This window comes from Nyctibius grandis, chromosome 11 (assembly GCF_013368605.1).
Source record: "Nyctibius grandis isolate bNycGra1 chromosome 11, bNycGra1.pri, whole genome shotgun sequence".
Taxonomy (NCBI): domain Eukaryota; kingdom Metazoa; phylum Chordata; class Aves; order Nyctibiiformes; family Nyctibiidae; genus Nyctibius; species Nyctibius grandis.
The window spans coordinates 25,893,003-25,908,653 of record NC_090668.1 but is presented as its reverse complement, the minus strand read 5'-3'; the positions used below and the strand labels follow the sequence as shown (position 1 = coordinate 25,908,653).

At 43.7% G+C, this 15,651-nt stretch overlaps 1 protein-coding gene across 1 annotated transcript in view; it reads right to left on the bottom strand.

The window, feature by feature from the left end:
* Window positions 1–15,374, bottom strand: part of PIAS1 (protein inhibitor of activated STAT 1) — a 64,789-nt gene extending 49,415 nt beyond the window's left edge. Inside the window, exon 1 of the mRNA XM_068410119.1 lies at window positions 15,343–15,374. Within this exon, the coding sequence (XP_068266220.1) occupies window positions 15,343–15,366 (24 nt within the window). The 5' untranslated portion in view covers window positions 15,367–15,374. The remainder of the gene's footprint in view (window positions 1–15,342) is intronic.
* Window positions 15,375–15,651: the final 277 nt, after the last annotated feature.

Here is a 15,651-nt window from a genome sequence, read left to right as displayed (position 1 = left end):
GGGGAAGAATGCACCTGGAATTCAATGAATGTACTCACATTGCAACATGGACAAAGAGGCGGCTTCCACGAGCAGCTTACAGACCTCTTAACAGCAAGACATACAACAATTTCAAGCCCTACATTCTTACGTTCAGTGTTTGATGTTTGCTTGAAAGTTATTTAAATCTCTACTGCATCAACAGACATTATTGCTTTGTATGTGTTAGCCAACTTAAGCATCACTTGATTAAAACAAATTATTGCCATAAGATGCATATTTTCCTCCAAGATTTTTGAAAAAAAGATCTTTGTATATCACAGAATCAATGAGGTTGGAAGAGCCCTCTGGGATCATCGAGTCCAACCATTGCCCTGACACCACCACGTCAACTAGACCAGGGCACTAAGTGCCATGTCCAGTCTTTTCTTAAACCCCTCCAGAGATGGTGACTCCACCACCTCCCTGGGCAGCCCCTTCCAATGGCTAATGACCCTTGCTGAGAAGAAATTCTTCTGTAACTTACAGAACTGCAAAGTGATCTATTCTCCACATGCCATAAGTTATCACCCAGTACTGAAGACTTAGTTGTCCACTATAAACAAACAAACTTTTGCTATTTAATTAGCTTCAAATGAGATAACACTTCAGGAGATGAGATTATACAGTCAAATATAGCCAAAACACTTCTAGATAAACTATTGACTTTTTTCCCCCCTCATTTGTCCCATATTCTAGGATGCAGCACAGGAGACAGCCTACGTCAGCACCAACTATTATTCTGCTATCTCAAAAAGTTCTAATTAACAGTCATATTAAATTTGGATACTGACTTGAAAGTACTGCAGAGCAAGCTGAAGCCAGTATATAACTGAATATAATTTCCTTAGAAGTAATCAAGAGAAGAAACGGAACACAAATGAAATAAATCTGCTGACAACAAATACCTACGAAATACACTGGCCAAATACTATTGCCTTCTCATACTGGTCCACCAAGAATAATAATTTATTACTACTCACAATTAGTCTTGTTATCGCAGAAGTAAGCAATGGAGCCAAAAGTTCCCACTGTGTCAATAAGCTGAAAACGAATATTCCATCAAGCAATCATACTGTATAGCCTTTTTTAAGAAAAAAAAAAAAAAAGCTAGTCATTCTCTGCATTTTCTCTGCTCAAGCTGTTCCCTCTTTCAGGAGGAGACACCCATTCTCCTGCCTTTCCTCTACTTACTCCTGAAGCAAAGCCATCATTACAAAGCAAAAATGATACAAGTTGTTTTCACTGTGCTTGCTTAGCCCTAGCTCTTCCTAGAAAAAGCTTGTCCTACGTGTTTGCTGGAGAAGACCAAGAAACAGCATTCACGTTTACTTGATAGTTCTACTCCATGACCACTTTCAGCAAGTTAAGAGATAACTGCATATGAAATTCAAAATTAATAAACACAAAGTAGACAAAATTGGAGGAAAAGCTAAATTTCTCATGCGTTTCATTACATAGCTGATGGCTCAGGAGAGGGACTCGAGCATCGTCACAGCTCTTCGTGCAGCTACAGCCAAATGAGCAGAACTGCAGGGAACTAGTAGGCTAGACAACCTTGAGAGGTCCCTTCTGACCTCAGATTCTGTGGGTAAGAGTATTTTTCAGAACTGAAGAAGTCAAAGAAGGGAATCAAGAACTACAAACAAGATGTACAACATACCTGGTCCTACAGTCATTCTGAACAGGCAAATAATTTCAAAATACATACTGTAAACCTCAGAAACATGGGCCGAGGGGGACAGGAGATGAGGGCATCAATGTGGGAATGGTTCTTCAGTGGAATATGACTACCCATGACTATCCTAGGAAGACACAGGGCTACACAACCAGATCAGAACACCACCTAGTAAAATCCCTCTTACCTATCCTAGCTCATTTTCTCTCTCAACAAGGTATCTAGAAGAGAGAGTAGCCACGTCACAGCAAAGCGCTAGCAAGAAAACTACACATGAAACACGTGACCACCCTACAATTCAAGAAAAGTCAGTTTTTCAAACTCTGAAGAGCTCTTGTCTGTCACAGCACAACAGGAAACACAAATTATAGGTCTGACTATTTATAGAACAGTTAAATGGACACAAAAGCCTGATTTACTCCTAACTGTACAGATGCATTAAAAAAAGTAATTATTTATTACATGCAACAATATGACACAGAATTAATATTTACATCACATATTGAGACAGATCAATTTTAAAGTGCCAAAATACATTTATCATTATAGAGGAGAATGGGCTGCCCAGGGAGGTGGTGGAGTCACCATCTCTGGAGGGGTTTAAGAAAAGACTGGACATGGCACTTAGTGCCCTGGTCTAGTTGCCATGGTGGTGTCAGGGCAATGGTTGGACTCGATGATCCCAGAGGGCTCTTCCAACCTCAGTGATTCTGGGATTCTGTGAGAAAGCAGCAGCTCAGTAAAAAAAAACAAACCAACCACTCTTGTATGTCACTTGTCCAAACCCAGGTGGAAATGCTGGCAGTCAGAAGTTCATCTCCCATTTCAAAAATCTTACTATGTCAGTACTCAACCTAGTTCCCACCGAGGCGGATTCAGGATCCCAGGTCAGTCAAGTTAATGAGACATGCATGACTTCTTTGGCTGCTACTCACGACACTAAAGCATCAGCAAGGCTGTCAAGAATCACAGTGATTTCATTCCAAGTACCAGCACAGCTTGGAAAGAGAGCGACGGGGCAGCAGCGGTGCCAACCACTGAATGCGCGTCCTGGGGAAGACAGCTCAAAGAGGCACGGGGACAAAGAAAGGGAAAGCAGGAAGCTCCGTTTTTCATATCAGCCACAACGACTGGTTTCTTCCCACTATGTAAAAATGCAAAAAGATGATGGAATAATAGGAGAGGAAGCAGACCTTCCTGCTTTTCTTCAGCATTCAAAAGAGGATAAAGAAAACAGTTTCAAATGACAACATGCAGCCAGAGACAGGCTGAGAAGATGCATCTTAGGCAAGGCCTGGACTCCTGACAAAGCTGATCCTAAAGCCACAATCCTACTTCACCCCTCAGAATCTGGGCTACTCTGCCCTTCCACCTTCCAGTGCTGTCCACACCAGAGAAATATATTTTTACATGTATTAACTGCATCACTTTACCTGTAGGCTCAAAGACAAGCATTAAGAACCCATTAGCTCGGGATTAATCCCAGGACAAAACATGCAACAGTGCATTAGCAAGCTAAGAATACATTCTCTATGTAATATTTTCCTGGCCCACATATAGCACAGGCAAGGCCTATAGAAACATTTCTTTCACAGTCACACTGGCACACGTTAAGGAGAGATACTAAGGACGCTTGCTCAGGGGGGAGAGAGATATTTCATTTCCCAGGGCCATCAATCTGACACACCACCCCCCTCCCTACCATCTCATCTTTCAAGCACCGTATTTTTCTTATAATCAAAGACTGAATTCAATTAATCTATTCACACAAGAACCCCTGCCCCGCACGGAAACAAACTGCTTGATGGAATGAAGGTTTTTATAAGCCAACTTGCAGCCACACCTATGATTTAAAATACATGAAAACTATTGCAAGCGAGCTCCAAAAACGATACTGCATTTAACTTGGCTTCAGCCACAAGAACAACCAGAATCGAAAGAGCTGCCTAAAAAAACTTTGCTATCAAAGTTAAAACTTGCATGGAAATCCTGACCAAGTGAAAACCGAAAACACGGAGTGTTTCTGCAGTGCTGCCTGCCGATACAGACGCTCCCTTACTTTTCCTCCCCCCAAACTCCCACCCCACTCGGGGGGCAGAGGGAGGATGCTGCTCCACTCACTGCTCCCTTTCATCAGACTGACCAAACTGTTGCCCCACCTCATTAACCGCACTCACCCAAATACCCCTCTGAATAGGAATTTGCATATATACAAGCCTTTTGCAGCTCATTAATGTCATTTGAATGACTCTCACATGTTCGTGAATTCACACTCTGCCTGGCCCTTTTTACATACATGGGCCAAAGGCACAGGGGAAAGAAAATAAAAGATAATTTAGGATCTCATGACAAAACGAAGCCCAACATTTTAGTATGAAGTGCCTTCACCCTTCTGCCTCCTGATACACTCACTAGATAATATATAGCTTCTACTTCCAGGTAATGAGGCTGTAAACATCATATTACTTCACAACCTTGCTCTACGTCAAAAGCAAAGGACAGTCCAGTATTAGGGAAAAAAATAAAAATAGAGGCATCAAGACATCAGCCATGCACAGGCCCCAGGAACGAAGGAGTCAATGCAGTTAATCAAGTAATATTTAGCCCAAGCCCTTTACTAAGCTATGTGAATGCACTCCAAAAAACAAAGGCACATTTAAAAAAAACTTTTCCAGTTAACTGAACGTAGGAAACAAGTCTCAACACATCTCGGCTTCCCCTTAAAACAGCTTGGCACCACCTCAGAGTTCTACATATGTTTAAAAACAACAGAACAGAACAGGTCAAAGGAAACTATGAAATCCAGTCCGCACACACACGCTGGGTATTCTTACAGCATTAATAATTTTTTTTAAAAAAAAACAGGCTATAGATCCTTAGCTTGCTGTTCAAAGTTCTTCTATTACCCATGTGTCCGAGTTGTTCCAAGACCAAACAATAGAGGAAGGTCATGCGTGGAGATCTGCAAGGGCCTGTGCTGGCACATGTAGCTTACCCTATTCGTTAACAACCTAGAAAACGAAGTGATCAGTGGGGTGACAAAGTTGCTGACGCTATGAGGTGGTGGTAAGGATGAAGGCAAATTGAAGAAGGACAAGTTCCTAAGTTACAAGAGGACACAGCCTCAAGCTTGGTCAGGGGAGGGTCAGGTTGGACATTAGGAAGCATTTCTTCTCAGCAAGGGTCATTAGCCATTGGAAGGGGCTGCCCAGGGAGGTGGTGGAGTCACCATCTCTGGAGGGGTTTAAGAAAAGACTGGACACGGCACTTAGTGCCCTGGTCTAGTTGCCATGGTGGTGTCAGGGCAATGGTTGGACTCGATGAGCCCAGAGGGCTCTTCCAACCTGAGTTATTCTGTGATTCTGTAAGAATCACTGTGAGACCTCAGCGACAGAGCAATTCAATGCACATAAATGTGAAGTGATGCCTATGGGGAAAAGCAGCCCAGACAGACCCGGCTTTACGCAGAAAACGATGGGCTCTGGGATGACCTTTACCACACTAGAGCGAGCTCCCAGGCCCAAGATAAACAGACATATGAAAACATCAGCTCAGCAGCAGTCAAACACACAAATCATTGTTAGAAATCATTAAAAAAGGAACAGAGAGCAAATGATAAATCATTATATATACTACATAAATCCCTGGTTCACCCAGATCTCAAAGTCTTTGTGGTTTGGTGGTCTCATCTTAAAAAAAAAAAAAAAGAAAAAAAGAAAAAAATAAAGATACGTTGTAAGTGGAAATGTTCACAGAAGGATGGCAGAAGTGCAGTATGATTCCCCTGATTAAGAACTGGCAAAAGCCAAGATTCTTCAACCCAAAAAATAGAGAATGTGGGGACAGATATGATAGCAATCTATAAACCCATGAACAGCACAAGGAGAGTAGGCAGGGATCAGTTGTTGAGTCTCCTTCATCACACAATATAGTGACCAGTGGATGAAGCTGGCTGGAACCAGGCTCAAAACAAAATGAGAAGGGTCCTCACGCAGCAAGCAGCAGAACAAGAGAAATCCCCAGCAAAATACTGTGAGCAAAAGAAGTTTGTATAGGTTCAAGAGGAATCTGGACAGGCACTTGGAAAATAGATTTATTTTAACTTGTCCAGCCAGTAGCCCCCATCAGGTTCAGAGGACTGAGCTGAAAATAGCTGGAGACCAGGAGAATATCACAGGGAGGTGGCACTTATTTCTCATACTTTGTCCTGGTTTTGCTTTTCCCTACACACTCACTTCTGGAAGCTGTAAGAGACAGATATGGGGCCAGATGGACCCTTGGTCTGAACCAGCACAGCTACTTTTACATTCTTAAGATTCAGTTTATAACACGTTTATTTTTAGCCGTTTCCTCAGAAACCCAAGCGACATTGTCAAGAGCCTCTAATAAAAATGTTACTTCTCAACTGAAACGAGTCAAATTTTAACACCAAAGAGGTAAAAGTGGAAATTAACTGAATGAAAACCTTTAGGAAAAGGTGGACACCCTTTAGAAAAATATTATCTAAAACACTTGTAATTCAAACCACCAACAGTTCTGATACTTGATTAAAACAGTCTGAAGCCCTGCCATCGAGTGGCCTCAGCAGATTCACCGAGATAGTGCTAAATCAACACGGAACCTATGAAAAAGAACAGCTTTGTTTCTGTGCTGCTGCTGAAGTCTCTACATTTTTCATTTTGGTGCAATATATTTATAGGTGCACTAACAACTCCATAGACAGCCTGAGCAGAGCTGTCTCTAACAGATTTTTCAATAAGCTGAAAAATCTACACAAATACTTGGGACTGTTTCAAAGACTCTTATTTTGCACCAGGGAAACAAGATACAACATCTGCACAAAGTGAGATCATTTTGTCAAGGGAGTCTCGGGAAACAATACGAGGAATGAATGTATCAGAAAACATTCTCATCCACACAACTTTTTACAACACACTCCTGCAGCTCAGGTTACAGATTTCACCTGAACCGCACACATTATCCCTATTGTATTTGGCCTCTGCTTTTTAAAAAAATAAATACTAGTGAGCTGCACCTATGCTAAACTGCCAAGCAAAACTAGGTTCGCTATTTCCATCCTATATTCCATTTTGCGTGCTAACTAACCATGTTTTCAGTTGAAAAGCTGAACAGAGAGGCCTTATGAAGTCCAGACCCTGCTCTACAAAAAGGGCAGGAGGAACGTCTTGCCGAAGCCTGTAAATGAAGGTAAGGCTTTTCAGTTCTGAATGATTCTCAACTGACTGTCCCACTTTAAGATACCCTTTCTCAGGGGGAAGCTCTGGCACTGTCACACGTGAAACAAACCTGAAGGAACTTCACACACTGATGAGACCACAAATATGCAGAAGGAGCAAGATTAGACCAGACCAATTAAGTGACTCTCAGGACTACCAGTTGTTCTGCAGAGATACACCAAGCCAATTTTAATCCCAGAAGCAACTAAGGATAAATCATTTTGCTAAACTCTGTCTTTTGGCTCAGCTGCCAATCTGCTTCCCTTTGTGAGCCTCAAGAACAGAGTAGCAGCATCAAGCACACGGTCAAGAGGTCCAAGGCTGAAATCTGATGGACCTAAGGCATCCTATTGCAAACCGCACCCCCTGAGAACGTTGCAGTGACAGATCCTACGGCTGCTCAACACTGACTTGTACAGTATGGGAAGGTAAAGCCACAATACTTGCTGGCAGCTTGAGTACGCGCCCAGTGGAAGAACCACTCTGAATACAAACCCCTACAGCTTCAACATAGAACTCTCGTGTTCCTAAAGCACTTTGTAGTTTTATACTTTGCCATCTCTTTGGAAAAGAACTGGTTTTTTCCTAGTATTAACCTAGCTTAGAAAACCAGGCCTCTAATCTCAGTTCTGCCCAAAGATTATGACTTAACTCCTGCCCAACACAAATTTCTGAGAACATTTATCACATATGTTTGCACCCTCAAATGGTGGTGGCCACAAAAGATGCATCTTCAGGAACCGAAGGCAACGCTGCAACCAAGCAGTAAGGAGACTGAGCTCAGTTTTCCATCTGCTTTATAACCATGTATTTAATGGGAGGGGAGGAAAGAGTGGGAGAGCTTGGTATAGCCACTTTCAAAATGGACAAGAATCCTATGGAGCCTCCTGCCGAAGAGATGCCTACCTACTGCCTGTCATCACCTCCCCTCAGAACATTCACTGCTTTTGAAATCACCTCCACCTTTTCGAGTGACACCAGAGGACAGTCTCAGGAACTACTTTTGCACATTTCTGAGGATGTTAAGGATTTTGTAATATATCTCCACTAACAGAAATCCACGGGAGTAAAAACTCCTCAAGAACTACGTCTGTGGCATGGAATCATCTGCCCAAATCCTATCCCCAAACAAGCTGTTGGTATCTTATTGTCAAAGATGTGAGGTATAGCAAGACGATCCAGCAAGAGGATGGGGAACAGGGCTCATTCAGCCTGGTGAAGAGAAGACTTTGGAGGAACCTAATGGCAACCTTCCAACATGTAAAGGAGGTCATCAAAAAAACAGCCATGATCTTCAGAGAGGTACACAGCAGAAGGATGTGAGACAACAGGCACAGGCTGAAATAAGAGGTTCAGGCTGTATACAAAAAAAAACAAAACAAAACAAAACAAAAACGCTGTTTTCACCACGAGAACAGTTAAGCAGTGGAAGAGGTTGCCCACAGAGGCTGTACAGTCTCCATCCTTGGAGGTTTTAAAGACCAGCCTGGATAAAGTCCTGAGTAACCTGTTCTGACCTCATAGCTGATCCTGCTTTGAGCAGGTAGTTGGACTGGAGATTTCCCAAGGTCCCTTCCAACCCAAATTACCAGATAATCTATGGTCAGGATCAATGAAGCAACTAGGTGTCAAACTGAAAACACCACCAAGAAAAGCTAACGGGAGAGTCCTACTGAACTCTCGGTTTGAAGAATCTAACGTGACAAATTGTATCTGGGCTGGAAACTGGGGAAAAAGCACTCTCAGTAGACACTATAAACATGCAAGGCACGGGGAAGAAAATATCTACAGAGATAAGGGGATGCTTCACAGCTTACTACTCTGGAAAAGTTGTTGGCTGTGTATCAGCCCCAAAGCAGGGTAGAGACTGAAACTCCCCCTTTCTTACTCTCTCCTGCTGTTAAAACGTACTTCTAGGATGGAAACTGGCAACTGAAGGATTACCTACAGCCCATGCACTCCTGGCAGAAGCAGAGAGGAGGCAGAACTCATGCATGTTTATTAGCATATATCCAGACAGCTCATTACCATTTCCTAAACAAAACAAGGGAGGTTCACTACAGAGCAATCTCCAGTGATGCACACAAAGTGAATAACACTTATCTTTCTGTCCTTCATGCTAAATAAACTTTAGCATACCCACAGAGTCTTTGCTCTTCTGTGGAGCCTAGGACTCTATCCTCACTGAGCAACAGCTTTAAAAGGCTCCTTTTTCTTCTCCATTAATTATCTTGCCACTTCCTATATAAATCTCTTGTATATAATCTCCTATAGACATAAAGGTCAAGCTTAGGCCAACCTTTAGTCTAATTGTATAACAGCTTTTCATTTCTTTATTTCACATATTCTAGACAATCTCCACAATACCCACCTTCTGCTAATTCCTACTCTCCCCTAGTCTTGGAATACAACGCTTGCTTACAGAGCACTCTGGTATCCCTCCAGTATATGCTAAGGGACAGAATATAACAGCGGAGACATGGCAGTACATCTACAGCCATCCCTAATCCCAACAGGAGAATAAGATTAAGCAAATTGCTGACAAACTCCTGCATCAATATAGCTGCAACAGTCAACAGGAGTATCAGCAGAACAATAAGCACTGAAGGTGCTACATGCAATTTTTGCATCACAAAATCCAATCATCTTCATTTTAAAAAGCTCAAACCAACTCTCCTAGCATCTAGGAGATCCTACATCTACAACCTAGGTCTACACAGAGCTGGAATAGTGACAGAGCGATGAGACAATCAATATCTGATCTTGATCAAGAGGATCCTGAAATTCAGCTGCCCAAGCACATGTGACAGCAGTCACTCAACCAATACATTTCCCCTTTCCTCCCCCCTTAAGAACAGGACAAACATTCCTCTGTGATTCTTGCAGGCACATTTGTGTGTTAACCAGAGGTGAAGTTCCTACTTACACGGACAGCACAAGATGAGGCAGCTGGACTGCAAAAGACACACAAGGCATATACCAACAAGTTTTTAATGTAAAAGCCATGTTTGCGTTCTTCACCGAACTCATGGCTTTCAGAAGGCTTTTACTACTTTTTATGGAGGGCGATAAAGCAGAGTCTTCCATTAGAAGGTCACCTGTAACATCTTTCATCAAAGCACAAGTTTCTAAAGTGGAAGCACAGCAGCAAAATAAACAGACATTTCTAAGATAACTTCAGGTTTGTAGGTAGAATTCTTCCCTTGAGGAGCCGAAGGGCCAAACACCAGTATCGCCACGTAAGAGAACAGCTCCAAGAGATCCAATCCATTTCCCAGCCACAAATCCTCTGGGACACTGGGTGATCCCAAGGCCCCACAAAGTAACCCTTTAAAAGTGTTGATCCGCAGCAAGAAAGGTACTATTACTTCAAATCCAATAGTTTCAGCAGAGACCAATGAACCCCACACGGATGGACTCCACCAGCCGACTAACCCTGGGGTTCAGCTCCAGACTCACTCATAAGCGTTACTACAATCGTCAAGGATTACAAGAGACGCTTCAGAGGAACGCAGCAGCTAGGCACTCGGAGGACTGGAGAGGGCTGGGGGTATCTCAGAACAATTACAGGGAGCACTCGAGGCTCAAGTGTTTGGAAGTTCTGTTTTGTTTTCCACTATAATGGCACTAAAGAGAAAAACGATCAGATGATGACTTCTGCGAGAATGGATTACGGGAACTAAAATCCACCGTGCCAAACACGTTAGTGACAAGTCTGCACTTTCTGCTCTACATGAATGCAGGTCAGAACATAAACCATACAAGTCATCTACAACCCTATAAATAACTTCAGTATCTGAAGATACCTTAACTGTCTACACCCTGCTTCATGGGATGCTTTTAAATATGTCTTGTGTGTCCAACCCATAAACACTCTTATCAATGGCCAAGCAGTCCTGAGCCCTCCCCTCCCTAGGCTAACCCTTTTATTCTCATGAAATAAAGCTAAATAAGATGCATCTTCCACCCGCTTCTTAGCTTCTAAGCCTTTTAATTTTGATTTCTAAATACCTTTATAACCAAAACCGAAATGAACTGTAAATCCATGAAAAATAACTATTATGAACAACTGGTTCTTGTATCTTCTTTCCTTCTCACAAGTGGCAATGAATAACAATTCCCCTTGCACAGGCCTACAAATACTTCCAGGGTGGCCCCTAACACTCGTGAGGGGTTTATCCTAGAAGTGTGCTGACACTATATTTATGTGTACACAACATGCAATCTGGTTTTTATTGGCAATAAAGAAGTGTTATGGATTGGGGCTTTGACAGTTAAGCAGTGATGCACAGCTGCCCGTTTTATTCATTTGATATCTTCTATTCCAGTGTTGAAGACCAACAGCTCAAAACAGATACCTAGACCAAAATACAGCTAAAAATACAATTACACTCTGACATACACCAAATTACAGGCATGAAAATAACGTAATCCGTGGACTCAGATAACAATGAAAAGTGGATTATATTGACTTTAATCACAGAAACACACAACCCCAGCAACTTATAAAAGGATTAAGCAAAAATAGCTCATAATACAGAAGAGTAAAATTCTAATTGAACGCTGAAATAGGTAGCTTATGCTTATTAGCATTGACAATGCAATTTAACACAACTGCGTTTCCATACCAGAGATCCATTTGTCACTATTATCACCACCACCTGAAAGCCACGCTACCAGCCTCTCCCCCTCAAAAAACTGCCTCCCTGTATTTAGGGAAGGGGTATTTCCCAACTGAGGATTTTTAAATGGTTTATTTTCATCACCATTGTGTGGAAATGCTATTATGAATTTTCATTCAAACTCTTGGCTCACTTTTTTTTTTTTTAAAGTATAAATTGTGTCTAACAAGAAACACACCAGGGATCTCTTCAATCCCCAAAGGCACTTTCTTAAAAGGAGAGAGAACAAAGGAGAAAACCTCCCAGCATGTGCTTTCCAAACCAGCTTCTTAGGACAGTATCAAGAATGACAACACTAGAACATAAGCTTTTCTTTTTCATTCTTTGATCCATGCATAATTGAATTGATTATTGCAAACTGTGTAATGATTTCCAAAAGACTTGAGTAGAAGGCAAAGATCACAACAATCTAATAACCAATTTCAAGAGATGTAAGAAATATTGAAGGAAAGATTTAATCACTCAAGTATACTCCTTCCAATTAGAAAGAGCTTTAAATAGCTTACCTTGAGATAAATTAGAGTCTGTGTGCAATTATACAGGAATAGTAATTAAGATCAGCAAAATTCACATATGCCTCAGCCTATAGAGTTAGGGAGGGAATCTGCAGAAGAACAGACTTCCCAGTTACCTTGTTACATCAACAAAATGAAAACATACTGGTTCAATTTATCCAAACCTTCGAGAGTACCAAAGAATCCAGTAACCTCACAAGACTGGGATGTGCAAAGTATGTTTGATCTTATCTGATTTATTTTTTTTTTTTTCCCAACTGGACAAACACTCTCAAATGGGGAGACTGAAATACTCTTGATCGTGGTAAGAAAATACATTATGGGAAACGTTACTTCATGATTTAGAACTCTTAGAAAAATTACAGCAAGTAGGAATGACCACTTTTTCTGGAGGAAGCAAGATCTTTAATTTTATTTTGTGTGTTTGACAATACCACCTGTCATATCCCACTCCCCAATTTACATGTGTGTACACTACCCACATGTACCACCATGGTTCTTTACACAGGAAGACAAGAAAGTTTTAGAAACTTGCCTTCAAGTTTTTCTGACAAACTTTATCCGGTAAGGCAACTGAGTTACTGCACAAGTATTACATTTGATTTTAGTTTTTAAAGGTCACTAAATCTGAAATCAATGCCGTTTGCTAATTAGAGGAGAAACAGGAAAAGATTTTACCTAAGAAAATTAAAATAATTAAAGGAATTCACAGCTCATTCTTCAAATAGCAGAGTCTTAATCACAAACCCTCCCTTAGTTACGTCTCCTTTCAACTTGCAAAAAAAAAAGAAATAATTTAAAAGCATGTTTTTCTGGGGATGTACTCCCACTTAAAAATACCCACTGCACCCAACTACGATGTAACAGCTTTCCATTAGCCACATTTTTCCAAGGAGCACTCACCTCCTCCAGTACCTAATAACCGAGCTGTACTACTTCTGGAAAACCCATATGTGACAGCTACAACTCTAAGCAGAAATTTCATGCCCCCTTATCTTTCCCCCTCCTTTCTGACAGAGAGGACACACACACACACCTCTTTGTACAGTCTAGAGAAAAAAAAAAATGTATTGAAGGCTTCAAAGGATGAGTTGATGAAGTAACTATTTTTTTCTCATGTAAACTGCCAAGCCCCCATAGCTACCAAAAAATAAAAACCCCAACAACTTTTCACAGAATGCAGCGCTACCATCCTACAGCCCCAGCCTGCAAGTACCACTACATATCCTGAGCAGCAAAGTGAAATTGAAAATAAACTAGTCAGTTTGACATTCACCCTTCAGATCCCTGAGGGAGCAACAGTACTTTAAAAAAAACCAAAACAAAATACATAATTTCTCTCTACTGGTTCTCAAGAAGCAGGTTTCAAAAAGCGATCAAAAAAGAAGTCCGGGATGACAAGCAGACACAAATACACTTCTACAAAAGCTCCACCTGTAAAGCTGCAGAGAAAGAGAAAAGGAGAGGCCTCTACGCTACGAGACCAACAACACTCCAACACATGTATAGTACCCAGAGCCCGCAGGCTCTGTGCTGGATGAGAGGCTTCAGGTTTCAAAGCTCCTAAGACCAATAAATTGTCAATTTTCATAGTAAAATCATGTCTTTTAGCACTGTCCCTTGACCATCATCCTGCCATCTTAACACACATCAAAAAAAACAACTTTATTCCTTAGCTCTTTTCACTCTATTTGAGTCAGTTTTGTTTATAAAGGCATCACATAAACCCATGCCAGCTACTGCGCACCAAAAAATCTTAAAAGATTCAGTTACCAAAACATACTACCCCATTTGCAATGCTAAGTTTAACAAAAGTTTAACACTGTGATCACACCTTGACCCTTTATCTCATTATCTGGGAGTCACAATTTGAAAAAAAAGGCTTGGGGACAAGACAGCTCAAGCAATATGCTCTGCAAGATACCCAGAAAAACAAAGGATAGAGGAGGATCTATTTGTCTTGACTTGGCAGAGACCCCAAAAAGCTGGAACATGCACCAGATTTTATACTTCTTTACACCCTGACAGCTCTTTAAGCATCTAAAAATGAAAGCGCAAGAAACCTTTGATACACAGAAAACTGAGACCTACCAAAACTCTAGGGAAAGACAAAATATTTCCCTAGTCGTACTTTACACATTCTGTAGTTTATGTCACACATTTAATATACTTCTGATTTGTGTCTTTCACTGTATTAACTTTAACGCACGAGACAGAAGCCCTCCTGATGGATAAGGACCCTACGACAACTGCAATGAAATTATCAAACTTTTAAATACACTGCTGGGTGTGCAAGGCAGAGTTCGCACCCCCCTACACCTTGCCAAAGCCATTGGAAAGTTTTTTGGGGCCTTTTTTGTTGTATTTTTTTTTTTTTCTCGGTGCACAACGTGGATACTCCACCACCCCACTTACTCCCTCTCCTCCTCCCCCAGAGGGGCAGAGTCCCCCCTAAACCCCCCGCCCCGGGGAGCTGTAACTTCGCTCGAGGGTGCTTCAGAGCAGCAGGTTTCGCTGCGTTTCGCAGGGTGACAGGGACAGCCACAAGCTCAACACCTCGTAACTCCTCAACATCTGTTCGTGACGGCCCTTATTTACCGCGGTGGGAGCGGGGCGAGGCCAGCGGGGCTCCCGCGGCGGTCCCGCCCGCCGAGGGCGTTCGTTAGGAGCCGGCCGCCTGTCAACGGCCGGTACAGCCGTTCCTCAGGGCTCCCTCCCGGCCCCGGCGCCGCTGGTGGAGTCCCCTGGAAACTTTGCGAGGAACCCAGAGAACCGTCCCCCGCCTCGGGGGCGGCCGAGCCGCGCTGCCCAGCGCCGGCAACTCCCGGGGGCTCCCCCGGCCGTCGTCGTCGCCGCCGCCCTCACCCCCACAACGGCCCGGCCCGAGCCCAACCGCCCCCTCCGCCGGCGCTGATAAGAGCCCTCCCCGCCAGCCCCGCTGCCGCCCCCCCTGGGCCCGGCGGGGCTGCCCGGCGGGGAGCGCTCGGGCGAGAGCCGAGGGGAGGACAGCTCCGCTCCCCGCCCCGCTCCGTCCCTCAGCCCCCGCTGCCGGCGGGGCGCCGCCGCAGCCACCCCGGCGAGGCAGCGCCACGGGACGCCGCACAGCACCGGCAGCGGCTCGGCTCGCCCCCGGCGCCGCGGGGAGCACAGCCCCGGTAGCCCCGAGCGCGGCAGCGAGGAGCATCGCGAAGGGAATTGAAGCTGCGCTTTACCTTTAGTTCCGCACTGTCCGCCATCTTGCAACTCCGGGCGCAGGCGCAGTGAACCCCGCCGGGACACCGCCCCCCCCGCCGCCCCCCCGCCGGCACGCAGCGCGCAGCGTTTGAATCGCGGCGCCATTTTGTCCCTCCTCTGCGCTCGCGCCGGGCGGGGGTTGTCCGGCGGGGAGCGGCCCGCAGGATCTTTCCCCGGGGCTCCGATCCGCCCTAGGGGCAGCGTGTCGCCGTCGCCCCGTCTGGAAAGTTTCCCCCTGACGGCGCGGCCCCCTCGGTCCTGCCTTCCCCGCTGCTCGCTCCCTGAGG